The sequence below is a fragment of the Lipotes vexillifer genome, unplaced genomic scaffold (assembly GCF_000442215.2).
Source record: "Lipotes vexillifer unplaced genomic scaffold, Lipotes_vexillifer_v1.1 scaffold528, whole genome shotgun sequence".
Lineage (NCBI taxonomy): Eukaryota > Metazoa > Chordata > Mammalia > Artiodactyla > Lipotidae > Lipotes > Lipotes vexillifer.
The window spans coordinates 1,267,142-1,285,991 of NW_006794582.1; the positions used below are offsets into that span (position 1 = coordinate 1,267,142).

Here is an 18,850-nt window from a genome sequence, read left to right on the forward strand (position 1 = left end):
CCCTTGACAACAATATTCTTCAAAACTACTGGATTGCATCACAAGATTAAAGAGTCACAAGGTCTCACAGCTGTTCTCAGGGCCTGTGTTGGTGTGATTCCTTCCTCAGTGGCCCCAGAATGCCGACTGACAGGGGTCCCAGGGTGGGTTGTGAGGCCCAGCCGGTGAGGATGTTGAGAGTGTGCAGCTGGGGGTTTTGTCCTGTGCTGTCTGGTCCCTGACTAGCAGCTGGTGAATGATGGCAGGGATAGAAGGCAAACCAAGCACAGGCTCTTGTCTTCCTTCTGTCCTCAGTGACTTCTTAAGGAGGTAAGAGAAAAGAGACCCAGTTGTGACATGTGATACATCAGCCCCTGTAAGGATCAGACAATGGTAGGAAATGTTTTGCCTTCCCATACCAGAATCAGCACCGTGACACAACCTTCCTCCCAGGCTGCTGAGAGCAAAGGGCCTGTTTAGCTCAGGGAAAGGGTTGACACCAGAAAAAGCTCACCTAAAAGTGAATCCACTTAAAACGGGGACCAGAATTTCATTGTATATGGTGGGGATTCAGGGAGAGAGGAAGTCTAATGGAGACTTTCATCATGAAACCCGAATGAAATTATAAAAGCTTGTAATTTAAAAAAATTCTTATAACAAAGAAAGAATCAAGTGTCTGTTTTTCGAGTGAAACCATGTTTAGTATCCTACAATATTCTTTCCATCTGATTTTTACAGCATAATCATAGAGGGAATTTTTTCAAAAATATTTGAGATCTGGGACTTCCCTGGCGGTCCAGTGGTTAAAAGTCCAAGCTCCCACTGTAGGGGGCACAGGTTCGATCACTGGTGGGGGAACTAAGATTCCACATGCCACTGAGTGGCAAAAAAAAAAAAAAAATTGATATCTTCCTGTTTTCCTATGGACCTCAATCTCTTGAGATTCACATTGTCCTCTTTTATAAGTGATCACCTTATCACCTCTCCCTTTATTGTCATCCTCTGAGTCTGCCAGATCCACATTTTTCAGTGGCTTTGCTTGAGATTTGAGCAGTTTTCTAGCATTATTTGTCCAGTTCATCAAATCCACTCTTTTGCAAGATTTGCAATTATTGCAGTTAATCTGCATTATATTTGTGTCATTTGTCATATTGCTTACAATATAATCAATTAGAGACTAAGAAGACTAGAATGGGTAGGATAGGCACTTGGTGCCTTATCTCGTGCAGCACACGCTGGGCCTCACCCAGGTCCCAGCCCCCCTCCACTGCTTCCTTATCATCTGGTATAGAAATGCACCTCCACCCTCCGGAGAGAAGCGGGCCGAAGGGCTACAGCAGCTACCTTCTTCCCTCCCTCAGCCTCTCTTCAGCGCCTCTCTCTATAGCTTCACGTCACTTCCTCTCCTTCTCTGTGGCACTGCTGTAAATGCACACTGCTTTCTCTGTCTCCTGGTCTTTGTGCGTGATATTCCCTCTGCCTAGGACCCCCTGCCTTCTCCTGCCTCACTCCTCTGGGCCAACTTTCCCTATCACTCCCTCTAAATCTTCCCTGAGCATCCCCAAGCTTGGATTAGGTGTGGCTTCTGTGTGCCTTTTTTTGGGTACTCATCTGCATTGATCAGCGGTAGCACTTGTCACATTGCTTTGTCATTGCCTGGTGTCTGTATCACTTGCTCAAGAGAAAAAAACATAAAGCTTAAGGACACAGACTCTGGAACCATTCTGCCCGAGTTCAAATCCCAGCCTCTCCATCTCCTATTGGTATAATCTTGGGCAAATTATTTTTCTCTCTGAACTTAACCTCACAGGTTCGCAGTCCTCATTGTGAGGGTTAAATGAGTCAAGATATGTAAACCCTTGGCATACAGTAAGTGCTCAGTAAAAGCTCAGGGCTGTATGTCCTTGAGGGCACAAACTCTCTTGTGCACTACAGTGTCCCCATCACCTAGCATGGTACCTGACACACAGTAGGCATCTCATCTTTATTGACTGAGTCAGTGAATAACTATCATCTTTTAATCACTTGCAAATCATCTTGTCCTGTTTCCTGTTTTTACAATCGACAGTCTGCAGTAGCAAAGACCATCCAAAGAAAGAAACCAAATATGTAAAGATTATCTGCCCTAAGAAACCTTGCCGTGTGCAAGTTCCCAGTTTAAGAAGAGATAAGTGTTAGAATTAGTTTCTGATTCTCTTGGCTCCATCTTGCCATGTAATTCAAGTTGGATGCACGGCAATTTAATGAATTGGAAAAAGAATCAAAAGATTATTGAAGATGGCTAAGGGCCATGATCTAGATAATTTGTTTCCCCATCCATCTGCCACTTTAAAGTGAAAATATCAGGGAAAAAGAAGGGGAATTGGAAGTTATTAGGGTACCTTGCACCCTCATTCAGCCATTCCACAAAGAGCTATTGGGTAACTTTGATGTGTCAGGCACTGAGAACATGGGGAAAAAAATAAAGGTTAGATTCCTGCCCTCCTGGAGCTGATGTTCCAATGGCGGAAGAGTCGTAAACAATGACTGTACCATTTCCCTGGCACCATAGAACAGAACCTCCGGGCGTCTTTTGCTGGTGGCCATTTCTGGGCCAGATGCACCTTTGATTTCACCTCCATGGCACTCAGCAGACAGGGAGTGGGAGTCCTGGGCCTGTGTGTCCTCCTGGGTGTTACCGTGACCTGATCAGCTGGCTCCACTTGCAGGGCAGCCGACGCAGCCGTCTGTTGCCCGTCGTGAGGTGACGTCATTGTCTGTGCCAGTGCACAAAGGCCCGTTTCAGCCCCACCATTGCTCAGGCGTGACCCAACTCGAACCCACAGCTCTGCCTGGTGACAGAGGCATTGCCTGTCTGATAATAGCTGCTGACAGAGTGCTTGTGGTAGGGAGTATCCCCATCTGGAAGCTGTTCTCTCCCCTGACAAGTCCCACCCTGCTCCACACCGCACTCAGCCTCTCCCCAGCCTCCATGGGAGTCAGGTAGCCACTCCACGTGTTTCTGTAACTTGCACCAAGCTGACTAGCGTCAAAGCACCTACCATTGTACTTTTTCTAACTACATATTATTCTTTCACGACACACGTAAAACATGTTTATTGCTGAAAAATTTTGAATGTAGCTAGGTAACATCTATTACGCCACTATCCGGAAATAAGAGCTGTTGGCAGGTTGGTGTAACTCCTAAAAAATTTCCTAAATCTGTAAAGATATATAACTTTTATAAACACAGATGCATATAATTCAGTCATCTGCGTCAATAAATGGTGTTGAAACAACTGGACACCTCCTTTCCTCCCTTTAGCTACAATCACTTGCAGGCCAATCAAAGATTTAAATGGAGAAAGGCGTTTGAAGCATGTCACAAAGCCCAGAAGCCAAGGGAAAGGCTAGTGATTTTGACTACACAAAAATTGTAAAACTTTCATACACTGGAAGTAGGTTGGCAGGATTTAGTAAAAGTGGAAGCTACACATCCCTATGACCCTGTGTTCAACTTCTAGGTAATTATTCTAGAAAAACTTTCCCATATGGGCTCAAGGAAATGAGTATGGGGAGTTTTCACTCAGCGTTATTTGTAATAGCAGAGAAAAAAAAAAAAAAAAGCCTTGAACAAACTTCAAAGTCCACCAATAGGAGAATAGGAAAGGGAATTCCCTAGTGGTCCAGTGGTTTGGACTCTGTGCTTCCACCGCAGGGGGGCATGGGTTCGATTCCTGGTTGGGGAACCAACATCCTGCAAGCCCCACGGCACGGCCAAAAAACAGAATAGAAAAATAAATTGTAGTGCATTCATGTGACGAAATAGTACACAGCAGTGAGAACAAATGAACTAGCATGACTTTGCCTTCTGCTCTCCCCTGCTACCTGACCCCATCCCAGATTTCGTCTGTGTCCCAGGGACAACTGGCAATGTCTGGAGACATTTCTGTTTGTCACAGCTGGGGAGTGGAGGGTGAGCTACTGGCATCTAGTGGGCAGAGGCCAGGGACGCTGCTCTGATGCACAGGGCAGCCCCTCACCCCCGCCACACAAAGAATTATTGGGCCCCAAATGTAAATGTCACTGATGCCAAGGCTGAGAAGTCTAAGCTAGATTAAATCAACATGGGTGGATCTCACCAACAATCTTGAGTGAAAAAGGAAATTGCAGAATTATCTAACTTGATATTTTTATAGATACATGCATATATAGCACAAGTAAAAAGCACATATGGGAATAATATGCACCAGCTTTCCAAATCTGGAACAATCCATCCAGGCATTTTTTTTTCTTTATTCTTTTCTCACGATGCTGGAAACGTCTCTTTATTGATATAGAAGATAAACAATACAGTAATAGTGTGTGACCCCTTGCCTGCTTTATGTAGACTAAATCCATCCATAATGGAATTATCAGGAAAAATGAGGTGCACATTTTCACCCTTTTCATAGCAAATGGCCAACCAGTTCTAACAGCTGGTACCAATTTACACTCCTACCTGCAGGTGACAGTGTGTTGTCATTCCCTTGTTTGCTCTGCCTCCCTCACTAGGGTATGAGCTTCCTGAGGACAGGATACATGACATCCATCCACGTCTCCTCCATGTCTTGATAGGTGCTCATTGGTGGAATGGATTAAGGCTTTACAACACATTGCTGAGTATGTACAGAGAACAGAGAAAACTAAGACACTCATGCCCTCAAGAAACTTACAGTTTAGTTTTGTTTGAAAGTTAACTGACAGTTCAAGTCTAGGCCTGCTGAGCCATGATCCTACAGGAGTCAGAGGAGGGAGAGTGCCCGTGGGCAGGAGCAGCCTGACAAAGCCAGCCCCAGGAGGTGCTACTGAGCCAGGTCTTGAGCCATGAGGGTCCGCCCCATCTTGGGCAAAGCAGAGAAATGGCATTCCAGGCGGGCAACAGCTCAAGCCAAGGTGTGGTGACAGAGGTGAGTAAGGCATGTTTGTGAGATACTTAGAATAGAGGTTGTTTGTGCACAGATGCCGTGGAGGATCTGATTAGCAAGGCAGGGCCCAGATGAGGGCAATCCTTGTCCAACAGTCTAAGAAGTTTAAACTTTATCCTGAAGGCAATTGGGAGCTCACAGGGTGGGGAGTGACGAGGAGGCAATGCTGCTCTAACCAGGAAGATTAGTCACAGCTGGCTCGCCTGTCACACCTGCTCAGCCTGGCTCTCAAGCCGCCCAACTGGTGCACCCTCTCCAGGTGACCAGAGCTGGAGCCCCAGCCCCCTGCATGTTAAGAAGGGTGGCCTCAGGGAAGTGTGAGGGAGGGGAGGCCTGACAGGGCCTGTGAGGCAGGGCCAGGGGGTCCAGCTGGTGGTTTGTACCTGAGGAGTCCCTTACTCATCCCTGTTGCCACACCTTTGCTTGGGCTGACAGGGGTACACTGGAGCTGCTTGTGGTGCTTCTTGGGGGCTGATTTTATGTACCTCTTCTCAATTCTGTGTTCATTGATGTAAGGTTGGTAGCGTGAACTTGGCCATGGTGGGGGTATTTATACCACAGAGATCGACAAACACTAGGCATCCCCCAGCGCTGGTTGTCCCACATACCACTGGCTGTTTCCTTCTGGAAGTCACGGGGATTCAGTTATTAGATTTGAAGAACGGCAGGAAAGGAGGTTTTTTTTTTTTTTGGCCACACTTCACAGCAGGCGGGATCTTAGTTCCCCGACCAGGGATCGAACCTGTGCCCCCTGCAGTGGAAGCGCGAACTCCTAACCACTGGAGTTCTCCAGGGAACTCCCGGGAGATTCTTGTTTAGGGAAGCCAAATGGAGCCTTTAGGAAAATAAGTGTCTGCCAAATAAAGGAGGCACCATCAGGAGAATAAATTCAGATTCCAAACAGGTAAAGGCTGGCCCTTCACAGGCACCATCCAGTGCAATTGAGCATAGTGGTTCCAGCACTGACTCTGCAGCGAGACTCCTGGGCTTGAATCCTGGCTCTGCTATTTATTTACTAGCTGTGTGACCTTGAGCAAGTCACTTCACCTCTCTGTGCCTCATGTTTGTCATATGTAAAATGAAGGGTTTTTTTTTTTTGCAGTATGAGGGCCTCTCACTGCTGTGGCCTCTCCAGTTGCGGAGCACAGGCTCCAGACGTGCAGGCTCAGCGGCCATGGCTCACGGGCCCAGCCGCTCCGCGGCATGTGGGATCCTCCCGGACCAGGGCACGAACCAGTGTCCCCTGCATCGGTAGGCGGACTCTCAACCACTGCGCCACCAGGGAAGCCCTGTTGTATGTAAAATGAAGGGTATTATTAACCCATTTCATAGGGTTCTTGAGAGAAATGAGTTACATGTACATAAGCTCTTTGAACTATTTTTGGCAGGTAATTAGTGCTCTGTCAATATTTGTTAGATACATAAAATAGAAAACTAAGTATTCAGAGAGGCAGTGTGACTTACTTAAGGTCACACAGCAAGTTAAAGGCAGAGTTGGAATCATCCCTACTAGTCTTGTCTGGATTTCTTTGACCCTGACAAGTGTTGTGGGGATGATCCATGTGTCCCAGCGTTGGATGTTTACATAGAAAGGGTGGAGCAGGCAGACCCAGTGGCCTCTGCCCTGGAAGAGCAGGGATTCTCAACCACTGCCCACCAGGGAAGCCCTGTTGTATGTAAAATGAAGGGTATTATTAACCCATTTCATAGGGTTCTTGAGAGAAATGAGTTACATGTACATAAGCTCTTTGAACTATTTTTGGCAGGTAATTAGTGCTCTGTCAATATTTGTTAGATACATAAAATAGAAAACTAAGTATTCAGAGAGGCAGTGTGACTTACTTAAGGTCACACAGCAAGTTAAAGGCAGAGTTGGAATCATCCCTACTAGTCTTGTCTGGATTTCTTTGACCCTGACAAGTGTTGTGGGGATGATCCATGTGTCCCAGCGTTGGATGTTTACATAGAAAGGGTGGAGCAGGCAGACCCAGTGGCCTCTGCCCTGGAAGAGCAGGCTGTTGAGGTGTCCTCCGGGTACACAGCCTCCTCTTCCTGGGGCAGGTCACACAGGAGCCCAGGCAGCACAGAGAACCTATACCGAAGTTCGTTCGTAAGGTCATTCAAGCCAGGACTGCCTCCCAGGCATGAAGGTGAGTTCAGCCAAGCTATCAGTTGCAAACAAATAAGACAGAGATGTGTGATAATAACAGTAGCTCCTGTTTATAAAGCCCCTACTACGTACCTGCCATTCAGTCAGTCAGCGTATGCCAGGCATAGCTCTAGGAACTTGGGATTCAGCAACAAACAAAACAGACAAAACGCCTACCCTCGTAGGCCTGACACGTAGAAGGGTATACATGAAATAAATAAAGGCTTGAAGAAAACCGAGGCTGGGAAAGGCAGGTGGGGCATGGCTTGTGATGGGTCAGGGAATACTCACTCTCAGAGGAGGTGACATATGGCAGTCCTGAAGGACAGAAGGGAGCACCACGCACAAGGCCTGCAACCTTGCAATCCACAGTCTCATTAAATCCTCCTTGCCAGGTGGGTGTCGCTCTCCCACTGTACTGATGAGGAAGCTCAGAGACATGCACTCACCTGCTCAAGGTCACACAGCTCTATGTGTTGGCATGAGATTCAAACCCAGCTCTGCTTCCCAGTCCCTGGCTACTCTCCACTGGCTCAGAAGAGTACGAGCCCACCCAAGAATGTGGATGTCACAAAGCCTGGGGGTGCGTGGTGGGGAGCAACTGGGGTCAGCAGGTCGGCAGGGTATGTACAGGGGTCCTGGGGTGAGCAGGTCTGAGGTTCACTCGGGAACACCTCTTTGAAGAGATGAGTTTAGAGCCGAACTTTAAAGACCAGGAAGGAAGGGCAATTCCAAAGGGTGGAGGGTCTGTTTTATCTAGAACCTCAGTGGGAGCAGTGAGGGCCGTAGACAGGGAGAGGGCTGCTTTGGAATCAAGTTTGGTGCAAATTCTTGGGGAGAAAAGAGTTCCCCAAGTTTGGGCTGTGGACCCTAGTTTTTAATCAAGAGCTTTTTACCACCACACAGAGGTCCAGCCTTGCACACACAGCATAACATGCGTCGGCCTTGCCTCAGGAAACAAGGAGAGAACAATGAAAGCCAAATTTCCAGGACAGAAGGTGCCCAACTGACAGAGATCACTCCCCAGACGCCTCACAGTAGACGGATGCCAAGCACCTTCCCCTACTGTTGTTCCCTCAGGTCCACCGTTTGGGTCCTCAAACCACATCCCCTCACTGCCTCTTGTACCCACAAGAGACACAAAAATCTTTGGTTCATTCCTTCACTAAGTCTTTACTGAGCACCTACTGTGGGCCAGCATGGTGCTGGGGGCTCAGCAGTGACCAAGACACTGTCCTTGCCCTCATGGAGCCATTTTTCCATTTGTGGAGATGGACACCTCACAGAGGACAATGCAGATTAATTAAAAGTGTGGTGAATGCTACAAAGGACAATGCAGAGATCAGAGGGAGCGGAGGCCTCGACATTGCTGGAATATTCCACCAGACGGACCCCAGGCCACATCTTCACAGGACTGGGTCAAGGACAGGAGGGCCCGTCCAGTAGGCTGGGTGAGGGGAGGTGGCTCTTGGGTGGAGGAAACGGGGGCGTGAAGGACAACGCGGTGTAGGGTGTGAAAAGGGGAGGTGTGCTTTCTGGGAGCTGCCCCTCTAGCAGCGCTGTCCCTACCCCCATCCTCCACCAGAGGGTGCTAGCGCTGAGGCAGGGAGAGAGGACCAGGTCAAGGCAAGGGTTGGGGAGGCTGAGAGAACAGCTCTGCAATGGAGGGGCGCTTGTGAGCAGGGCATGGCTGATGTTCTGTTCTTGGGATGGATGTTCTGTTCTGGCCCTGAGTCCCTAGAAGGGGAAGAGGTACTGCGGGAAGATGGCCCAGTAAGCCTGAGACCAGTAAGCTGCCCCCAGGTGTGCTGAGCTGGAGGACTTACCAGAGACTTTTGGAGTGGGACGTGGGGAGGGGGGGCACAGGAGGAATGAGGCTGGAGGGCAGGTCCGATGTGGGAACAGAGCGGAAACGTTTGGAAGGCAGCCACCTGCTCCTCCCCCAGAGATCTGCCTGGCTCGCTCCCTCGTTCATTCAGGTGCTGCTCCATTGTCACCTCTTCATACAGACCTTCTCTGCCTCTCCCCCTCCTCCCACATCTAAAATCAGTACTCACAGCCCTTCTTTATATCCTTACTTGGCAGTATTTTCTTCACAGCACTTACTGTTACCTGTTACATTTGACTGAGCCATATAAAATTGTCAAATATCAGGGCTTCCCTGGTGGTGCAGTGGTTGAGAGTCCACCGGCCGATGCAGGGGACGCGGGTTCGTGCCCCGGTCCGGGAAGATCCCACATGCCGCGGAGCAGCTGGGTCCGTGAGCCATGGCCGCTGGGCCTGCGTGTCCGGAGCCTGTGCTCCTCAACAGGAGAGGCCACAACAGTGAGAGGCCCGAATACCGCAAAAAAAAAAAAAAAAAAAAAAAAAAGAAAAGAAAAATTATCAAATATCAGCCATGTCATATGGTTCAACCCAATACTGTATATTTGTTCACTGGTCTTTCATCTGCCTCCCCCACCAGAATGTCAGGTCCACCAGGTAGGGATTATTATCTGTTGCATTTCTTTTTTTTTTTTTTTGGCCATACTCTGTGGCACGTGGAATCTTAGTTCCCCGTCCAGGGATCGAACCTGGGCCCCCTTCAGTGGAAGTGCAGAGCCCTAACCACGGGACCGCCAGGGAAGTCCTACCTGTTGCATTTCTGCTACATCCTCAGCACCTAGATCCCTGGCACACAGTAAATGTTGAATGAATGGGTGTATGAGTCCTTGGGCTGGGTATTTAGCAAAAAAACTTGATAAAGCAGTTGGACGTGAGTTGGAGCTGACTAGGGAGCTGCTTCTGCAGCTGGGACTGAACAGCAAAAGGGCAGAGCAGCCGGGTACCTGGGCCAGGGAGGCAAAGCTGGACAGCACTGGGGAAGGAGCATCTGGCGAGCACCTACTATGTGCCAGGCACTGAATTAGACACTTCTGTCGTCTCTTTTAGTCCTCGTGACAGCCCCATGAGGTGGGTATTGTCACTTACTCTCCCATTATACAGATGAGGAAACTAAGGTTTAGCGAGGCTAACTAATTTGTCTGAGGCTCACTAACTAACTTAACAAGCCACAGAGTAGCCCCCACATGCAGGGGGCCTTCCCTCTGCATCTCCTCACCTCCTTGCAATTTTTATTGTTTCGTGGAGTTTCAAAAGCCCCTAAGGAGCATGGGACCCTCTCAGATTTGGGGCCAGAGCTCTCAGGCTGCCTTGCTGTTTCATGCTTGTGAGACCCCAGGTAGATCATAATTTCTCTTTTTGTAGAGGCTTCATGGCCAATCATAGAATTTGAGTAGCTGGCCCTGCTGTTTGGGACCGCGAGGACTGTAGTGTTGGAGGAGCTGCCATATTTCTGAGTCAAGATGCAGTCTGGGAGGCCAGGATGGGCACCTAACCTCATAATCATGTGGGGCTTTTGTCTCAGTTTCTAAGAAGTCACTCTGCAACCCCAAAACCATGTCCCTGCCCTCCAGAGGCTCACAGGCTCTCTAGGAAGACAGCACTACAAGAACAGGCACTTGCTGGGCGCCAGGCAGCCTGGCTGGTGGTTAAGCGTATAGACTCTGGAGCAGGACACCAGGTTTGAAGACCACGTCCACCACCTTCTTGGTCATGTGTGGCTTTGGGCAAATTACTTAATGCCTCTGGGCCTCGGTTTCTCCATCTGTACTAGGGAAATAATGTTATCCTGACACCTGGGAGCTGCCCAGTCCCATCAGCCAGGCCCTGGCATTGCTCGGAGCTGGCCTAGCACAGCTCATCTTGATGTGCTCCTGTTGAATGCAGACAAGGCCATCTGTGACCACAAAGGATCAAGACAAAAGCAAGACACTCTGTAATCACAGAGAAAACACGAGTATTGTGGGGGTGTGACCAAACACCCCCATCTAGCTACCCTGAGTGAAGGCTGCTGCCTTACCAGTTACGGCTCTCTCCTCATCCTAGTTGGCCGTCCTTCCAGATAAGATTTCTTAAGACACCTAATCACAGAATCACCTCCACTTCCTGATGGCACCTCATCTGGAACAAAGTCCGGCTTCCTTATACCCTCTACCAAATTACCTAACGCAAGCCCAAACCTTACAATAAGTCCTTTCCAACACCCTCTTACTGAGAAACAGACCCCGCTCCCCCGCCCCCGGTTCCCACGTGCATGTTCCCCACTCAATGCAGTGAGTGACAAACCCAGTTTGTTCACCCACAGGTGTGTTTCTGGGTATCTTTGGCTAGAGACATTGACAGTCCCTACCTCATTGGGTTGTTGTTTTACTGCACTTGGAATGAAGCATTCCCAGGACCCTTTAAATATACTTATCATGTTTTAATATCATTTCCATTTTACAAGGAGGACACTGAAACTCAGAGAGGGGAAGGAACTTTGCCCAGGGTCACATAGCTGGTAGTGCAGAGGCAGGATGGAAACTCAGGTCTCCATTCCAAAGTTGGTTTCCTCACCCCCCGCCTCGACGTTGACAGGGCAAAAACCGACCACACTGGGCCAGTGTCTGGGAGGGGGAGAGCAGAGGGGCCTCAGACCTCAAAGAGAAGAGAGCCCCGGGACTGCGGGAGGGGACACCCAGGAGGCCCCCAGTGACCCCTCCTCTTCCTCTCCCATTCATGACTTCCCAGACAGGATCGCCCAAGGCCATCTCTCCAAGGCTGCCTGGCTGCTGAGTAAACACAGGTCCAGCGGAGGCCGAGGTGGGGGTCAGTGTCAGCAGAGTCTGAGGCCTGAGTCACTTCCTGACCATTGCTTAAGAGGCATTCAGAGCCACAACCTGAGTGGCCAGCTCATGCCCTTGCAGGATTGCACCCACAAGGAATACCTTCCTGGGCTCACCTCTGTGTTTTCAAGACACACAGCACAGAGGCTCAAGGCCCATCCCTACCCTGGAGAACTGGATCCTCAATCCAGAAGGAAACCTGAGTCTCCCGGACAACTCTCTCTTGCCTGTGTCCAGCCCTAGACTCTGCCTCCCAGGATCCTGCCCCAACTTCAGAATCAGAGTGCCTTCCACTGGCGCCACCGATCCCTGAGACCCAAAACCCCTGCAGCCCTCCCAGGCCCGCAGCCCCTCACCTCCTTCTCCTATAGTGTCTCAGGGCTGGAGTAGGGGGTGGGGCAGGGGAGAGGGTGGGGAGTTTGTCAGATTTCTAGGGCAGGATGTATGAGGGAGACATGGTTTGATCAGTAGACACGTCCTTATGATGGGTGAGGCAGATGATTTGAAACACAGGCCATCTCCTTTAAGAAGCAATGCCTCTCAACCCAGAGACAATGCGTAGCCTTGGAGTCTCAAACCAGATGGTCTTAGCTTCTCCAGCCCAGCTCTGTCTCTTACCAGCTGTGTGACCTTGGGCGAGTTACTTAACCTTTCTGTGCCTCAGGTTCCTCACCTCTAAAATGAGGATAATACTACAACTGACTCATAGGCCTCTTACCGGGATTAAGGGAGGTGTGTGTGTAAAACACTTAGAATAATGACTGGTACGTGGCAAACACAAGGTTCAGTAAATAAATATTTTTTCACTTTTAATGGACTGACTCTTCCATTCATTCTCCATATAGTTTTACACATCCTACTGTGTGCCAGATATGCGTAAGACAGATTCCCCATCTGCAATGCCTGTTGGGCATTTCTGTGGGATCCCTGCGTCTCCCTCCCCCAAACCCCCAATCGTCTGGGCTGTGCCCGACGCTGCAGGACTGCATGGGAGGGGCTGTGGCATAAGGTTTGGGTCCAGAAGTCTCTCTAGGGAGGACCCCCAGCTCCCTGCAGGCCACGAGCAAGCTCCTTTCCTTCTTCTCTACTGTTGACAAAGTGAAGCAAGTGGTCCCCATCCCTTCCACAATCCCCTTCCCAGGCCAGGCACCTGGACGCCTTATAGCCATTCTCCACCCCTGACCCTGCTCCTGGGCGTTCTTGGTGATTTAATTTGAGCACAGAACCTTCTCCAGGACGCACAAGCCACCAGACACAGGTGGCAGAAGGCCTTGGCTTGTCATTGCCCTCACGAGGCATTAGGAAACCAGCAAAAACTACATTCACGACTGGAAATTTGAACCTAGACTGGATAGTTGTTACTACAGGATTACTGTTATTAATTTTAGGTGTAAAAATGATACTGTAGTTGTGTTTTTAAAATAATCCTTATCTTTTAGAGATACAAAAAATATTTGTGGATGAAATGATATGATGCTTGGTTTTGCTTCCAAATGATGGGGGAGGAAGTATGCAGAGGAAACAGAACTGACTAGGAGTTGATGTAGGCGTTGGAGCTGTGGGACTGGGGCCATGCAGGGTCATTAGAAGCTCCCTATCAAAGTGTGGTCCAGAGACCTTCGGAGCCTAGGAGCTAGTTAGAAATGCAGAATCGACTCCACCCCAGATCTACTGAATCAGAATCTGTATTTAATAAAATATAATTCCCAGGGGATTCGTGTGCACATTCAAACGTGAGAAGCACTGAGCTAGTGTGTCTACTTTTGTATATGTTTGAAACTTTCCATAATCAAAAGATGTGGGGTTTTGTTTTGCTTTGTTTTTTCCCAAAATTGTCGTCAGAATCTCCGGGGAGATCTTCCTACAGAGTCCCGCGCTGGAGGAATCTGGGAGGCTGTATCTTCCCGCCGTCCGCCATCCGTGGGAGCCCCTCGGGTCTATCGGGCCCCCAGCCCCACCCCAGCACACGACGGGAAGCACCCTTTCCCTGCCGGGCGGCTTACCTGCCCTCCTAGCTGGTCTGTGGTCCGGGCGCCAAACTCCGGGGCTGGCGGAAATCGGGCTCCCCAGGTTGCCGTCTGGCAGGCCTGGGCGTGGCTGCGGGGCGCACCTGGGCGAGCCGGCAGGTGGGACGCGGGGCCGGCCGGGGCCCCCGCCCTCGCACAGGGTGGGGACGAGCGGGCGGCGCGGGGCGGGCACCGCGGGGACCGCGGGCGGGGGCGGGTGCTGGGAGCCTGGCGGGCCGCGAACGTAGCCATCGCGCTGGGGCCGCCGAGATTGAGTGCCCGGGATGAACTTCACCTGGAAAAAGGGCTTCTACAAGCAGGACGTCAACAAGACCGCCTGGGAGCTGCCCAAGATCTACGTGTCCCTGACGCACGTAGGCAGTGGGGCCTACGGCGCCGTGTGGTGAGACCCCCGGGCCTGTGCGCCGGCGTGGGGGCACGGGCGGGGGGGTTGTGTGCCTGGAGCATCGGGGTGGACCTATGGTGGGCGCCCAGGCACCGGCACGCGGGTGGAGCCTCCGGAAGAGCCGGGGCCCAGCCAATGCCCCCTTCCCGGACCCGCCTGTGGTGTTGCCTCTCCTGCTGGCGCTCGAGGCTGTGCGCCCACCACCTTGATGAAGGACCCCAAGGCCCAGAGCCCTGTGGGCTTGGAAGAACTTCGCGGGCGCCTTTCCGGGGCAGAGGCCTGGAGCTGGGAGGAGGCGGCAAGCTGGGCAGTAAAGTAGAGCAGCAGCGGGAGCCTCAGGCTCTGGAGGCTGGCCTAGGGCCACTCCAGGGACCATCTCTCTTTTCTTACCGGCTTGGTGGGAGTTTCTGTGGGTGGAATTAGGACTGGATCTGTTTCTCCAGGACTTGAACCTTGCAGAGGACCCCAGAGTTCATCCGGGCGAATCCCTATTGTTACAAGTGGGTACACTGAGGCCCAAACAAGAAGTGACTTGCCAAGTTGCTCAGGATCCTGTTGGCATTAACCTGTGTCTGACCCAGGGGCAGTGCACCTCTCTCAGATTCTGCCTGCTGTCTCCCCCTTCTCCCAGCTCCACTGTGCTGTCAGCTGCTCACTCACATTCCAGGTGGTGGGCATCAGTTCCTCCCAGCTTAGACTGCGGGCCAAGAGGGATTGGGGTGAGCTTGGCCATAGCTTCCTAGATGGCCTGGGAGTTACCGCCCAGGATCTGGAGTCCCAGGGTTGTGATGGGGAGCCACTGCCTGCTGACCTGCCTTTGACCCTACAGCTCAGCCATCGACAAGCAGTCGGGGGAGAAGGTGGCCATCAAGAAGCTGAGCCGGCCCTTCCAGTCCGAGATCTTTGCCAAGCGGGCCTATCGCGAGCTGCTGCTGCTGAAGCACATGCAGCATGAGAACGTAGGCTGGGCCTGGGGGCTGCTTCTGGGAGGCAGGGAGTGGAGGGCAGCCCCACAGAGGGTCCTGACCAGGCCCCTGTGTGTGTGTGTGTGTGTGTGTGTGTGTGTGTGTGTGTGTCGCACACAGGAGATGGCCCACGAGGGTGCAAGGAACTCATAACAGGGCCAGCAGAAGGGGAATCTCCTCCCTGCTCCTTTGATCCTTGTTCCTCACCTAATTATTAAAATCAGGTGCCAGGACCCACCCTGCCTACTTCCCAGGAAGGGTGCAAAGGGAATTTTTGGCAGTGGAGCAGAACAAACTCGGTGAGGTGCGAACTTACTGTCTCACTGTTATGAGGAAATAGGCACAGAGGAACTTCGTAGTTGTTCTAGATCTAAGAGGTGGTGCCCAGAATCCTGGTTAGCGTTGTTTCCACATAATAACAACAAGAATAATAGATACTTACGAGCACTTATTATGTGCCAGGCACAGTTCTAAGAACTTTGCATAAACTAACTTGTTTAATCCTCACAATATCACATAAGTACTATTACCCCCATATACAGGTGGGGAAACTGAGGCACAGAAAGACTCACAGGTTAAATGGTTAGTCGGTGGCAGAGCTAGAATTTGACCCTAGCCAACCTGGCTCCAGGCCCCAGTGCCTGACCTCTAGACTACCCTGTCTGATTGAAACAGCCAGGAAGACTAATGACCCAGTGCTGGGCCTGGAGCCCAGGCTTTTCTGCAGGATACCTAGGTTGGAAGGTAAGCATTTAACACAATGATTTCAAAATATTGTTCACATTTTAAGCCCCATTCCTCTTCAGCAAACCCCTCCCCATGGCCTCCAGCCGGGGTAATCTTGCCCCCAGCTCTGAACCAGCCCTCTGGCAGGTAAGGTTGGATATGGTGAGAGACCCAAGGTCAAGGGCAGGGAGCGTGCTGGCTGGAAGACCCCTTCTCTGTTCCCTCCTTGATTCCTTTCACCACTTGTGGTTCCCTGCTTGAGTTGAGAGTGGGTTTGTGCTGCTTGTCCTGAACACCAGACTTGGGGTCAGTGAGCCCAGGAGTGTCCACCTCCCCTTCTCCCCAGCCTGACATCACTGTGCACTGCAAACTCCCTCCCAATTAGAGGAATTCCTCTTCCACCTCTGCCCCTTTTACTGCTTCCCAGAAGGCTGGGAACCTGCCTCCTGCTGGAGATGGTGTTTTAGGAAAGGGCAGGTGGTCCTGTGCAGGCCTGGGGCCCCAGAGGAGGGGAGCAGAGGGCGGCAGCGGCTGCCCCGTCCTCACTGGCAACCTTCTCCCCAGGTCATCGGACTCCTGGATGTCTTCACCCCAGCCTCTTCCCCGCGCAACTTTCATGATTTGTGAGTTGGGCTGCGCTGGGTTCCAGGACATTTGCAGGCCTTACTTGACACTGGGGAGCAAGTAAGGGGAGGGTCCAGATTCTCTCTTCTGGGTAGGGGGGCTTCCTGCCCCAGGAGTCCCTGTGCCTCTGGGCTGTGGAGAGATTCTTTCAGCCAAGGGTGGAGAGAAAGGCCGGCAGGAAGAGGTGGGGGGGACTTTATATGGACCTTGCCTGACACAGAGCTGTCTGCTCACCTGCATTGCTTTACCCAGCTTTACAACCACAGAGACATCGTTGCCAGTCCCCACAGGGTTTGCATCAACCTACCTCACCATTTCCTGGGGACGCAGGTGTGGATCTGGACCTTGGGGCTCTTCCTAGCATGAAGCGAGGATCAGGAAGCCTTGGCTACCTCTAGCTGATGGGATGTTTGTCAGAGTCACATAAAATGAGAAAATTTAGTTGCTAAATGCACGGCTTTGCTAGCGCAGTACCTGGTCTAAAATATAGGAAGCTTTGGGAAGGTGGATTCTTTTTTTCAGTCCTATTTCAAATGCAGCTGCAGGTCTCTTTGTTAGGATGCTTTCGTTTTCAATTTAATGCAGTGATTTTGAATGGGTTTTTTTTCCCTATAATGCCAGCTGCTGGGCTCAGCATTGGGAATTTTTTTTTTTTAATAAATTCATTTATTTATTTTTGGCTGCATCGGGTCTTTGTTGCCACGAACAGCAGCTACTCTTCGTTGCGGTGTGCGGGCTTCTCATTGTGGTGGCTTCTCTTGTTGTGCAGCACAGGCTCTAGGTGCGTGGGCTTCAATAGTTGTGGCACATGGACTCAGTAGTTGTGGCTCGCGGGCTCTAGAGCGCAAGCTCAGTAGTTGTGGCGCACTGGCTTAGTTGCTCTGCGGCATGTGGGATCTTCCCGGACCAGGGCTCGAACCCGAGTCCCCTGAATTGGCAGGCGGATTCTTAACCACTGAGCCACCAGGGAAGCCCAAGCATTGGGAATTTAAAGTGGACCTCGGAGGCTGACAGTAGTGAATACTGACAGTGGTGGTCAGTACTCTAGGTCTGGATAGAGAGCCAGAAATTGCAAGCTGCCTCAGCGGGCTTCACAGAGGAGAAAACTTTGAACTCAGTCCTGAAGGATAAGTTGACATTTGCCTGAGGTAGAAGGGGCTGAAGGCAGCCTAGGTAGAAGGAACTGCACCGGCAAAGGCCATGATGCCTGAAAGAGGCTGGGCCGTTTGGGCAGTATTGACAAGTGCAGTGTGGCTGGTGGAGGCCAGAGGCTGGTTTGGTCAGGCTGAGTCCAGAATTGATCCCACAGGCATCCTCAGGTCTATAGAGGTTTTGAGCAGGGAGATGCTGTGATGTGGTCAGATCAGATTTTGGCGATACCCTCTGGCGGCAGCAAGAAAGGAGCAGGGAGCAGCTCTGGGAGGTAGGAAACCTGGAGGGTAGTGTTCAAGACCCCTACCTTGATCCAAAAAAAGTAGAGGTGATGGGGTCCTGAGAGCAGACTTGACACCCATCGAGAGGCAGGACTGTCAGAATGTTGTACCCCTTGGGATGCAGTGGCTGGGAGAGGTGGCATAAGTCAGGGGATGCCAGGTTCCTGCTCAGAATACAAGGTGGAGGAAAAACAGATCTTGGGAGAAAGATAGTGAGCTCCATTCTGGACACTTCATTTTTGAAGAGCCTATGAACATTCCAGTGTTTAATCGGCAGTTGCAAATAAACCTGGAGTTTAGGAAGGTCTGGGCTAGGGATGTGGATTTGCGCCAGAATAATCACCGGTGGATGATAGCCAAAGCCCAGGGACAGGCTAGTGTAGAACATGATTCGATACTGTTCATTAAGGTATCAACACTAAAGGGACTTCCCTGGTGGTCCAGTGGCTAAGACTCTGCACTTCCAATGCAGGGGGCCTGGGTTCGATCCCTGGTCAGGGAACTAGATCCTGCATGCATGCCGCAACTAAGAGCCTGCATGCTGCAACTAAGCCCGCATGCCATAACTAAGATCCCGCGCGCCGTAACAAAGATCCTGTGTGCCGAGACTAAGACCCAGAGCAACCAAAAAAAAAAAAAAAAAAAAGGTATCAACACTAAAGAAAAGATGTAAGAGGATGAACAGACAGAACCTGACTAGAGGTAGAAGCAGCAGAGAATTTTGAGGGAGTGTCAGGCTTTGCAAAACTTTGAATATAAAGAACGGGAGCCATGGGTGTTGTGTGTTGGGCTGGTGGGGTGGGAGCAGATGCCAAGTTATCAGGGGTCTGGATGTTAAGGCAGTAGGATCAAGAGGTGAGGACCGCTCGTTCTACAAGTTTGATCGGGAGGGAAAGAGAGAGAAGGGGTG

At 50.9% G+C, this 18,850-nt stretch overlaps 1 protein-coding gene and 1 non-coding gene across 2 annotated transcripts in view; both read left to right on the forward strand.

Moving 5' to 3' along the window:
* Positions 1–13,995: 13,995 nt before the first annotated feature.
* Positions 13,996–18,850, forward strand: part of MAPK13 (mitogen-activated protein kinase 13) — a 9,243-nt gene continuing 4,388 nt past the window's right edge. Inside the window, exons 1-3 of the mRNA XM_007467266.1 lie at positions 13,996–14,189; positions 15,022–15,151; positions 16,448–16,506. Of these exons, the coding sequence (XP_007467328.1) occupies positions 14,071–14,189; positions 15,022–15,151; positions 16,448–16,506 (308 nt within the window). The 5' untranslated portion in view covers positions 13,996–14,070. The remainder of the gene's footprint in view (positions 14,190–15,021; positions 15,152–16,447; positions 16,507–18,850) is intronic.
* Positions 18,370–18,442, forward strand: TRNAG-UCC (transfer RNA glycine (anticodon UCC)). The gene has a single exon. It is a non-coding gene; the product is annotated as a tRNA-Gly (tRNA).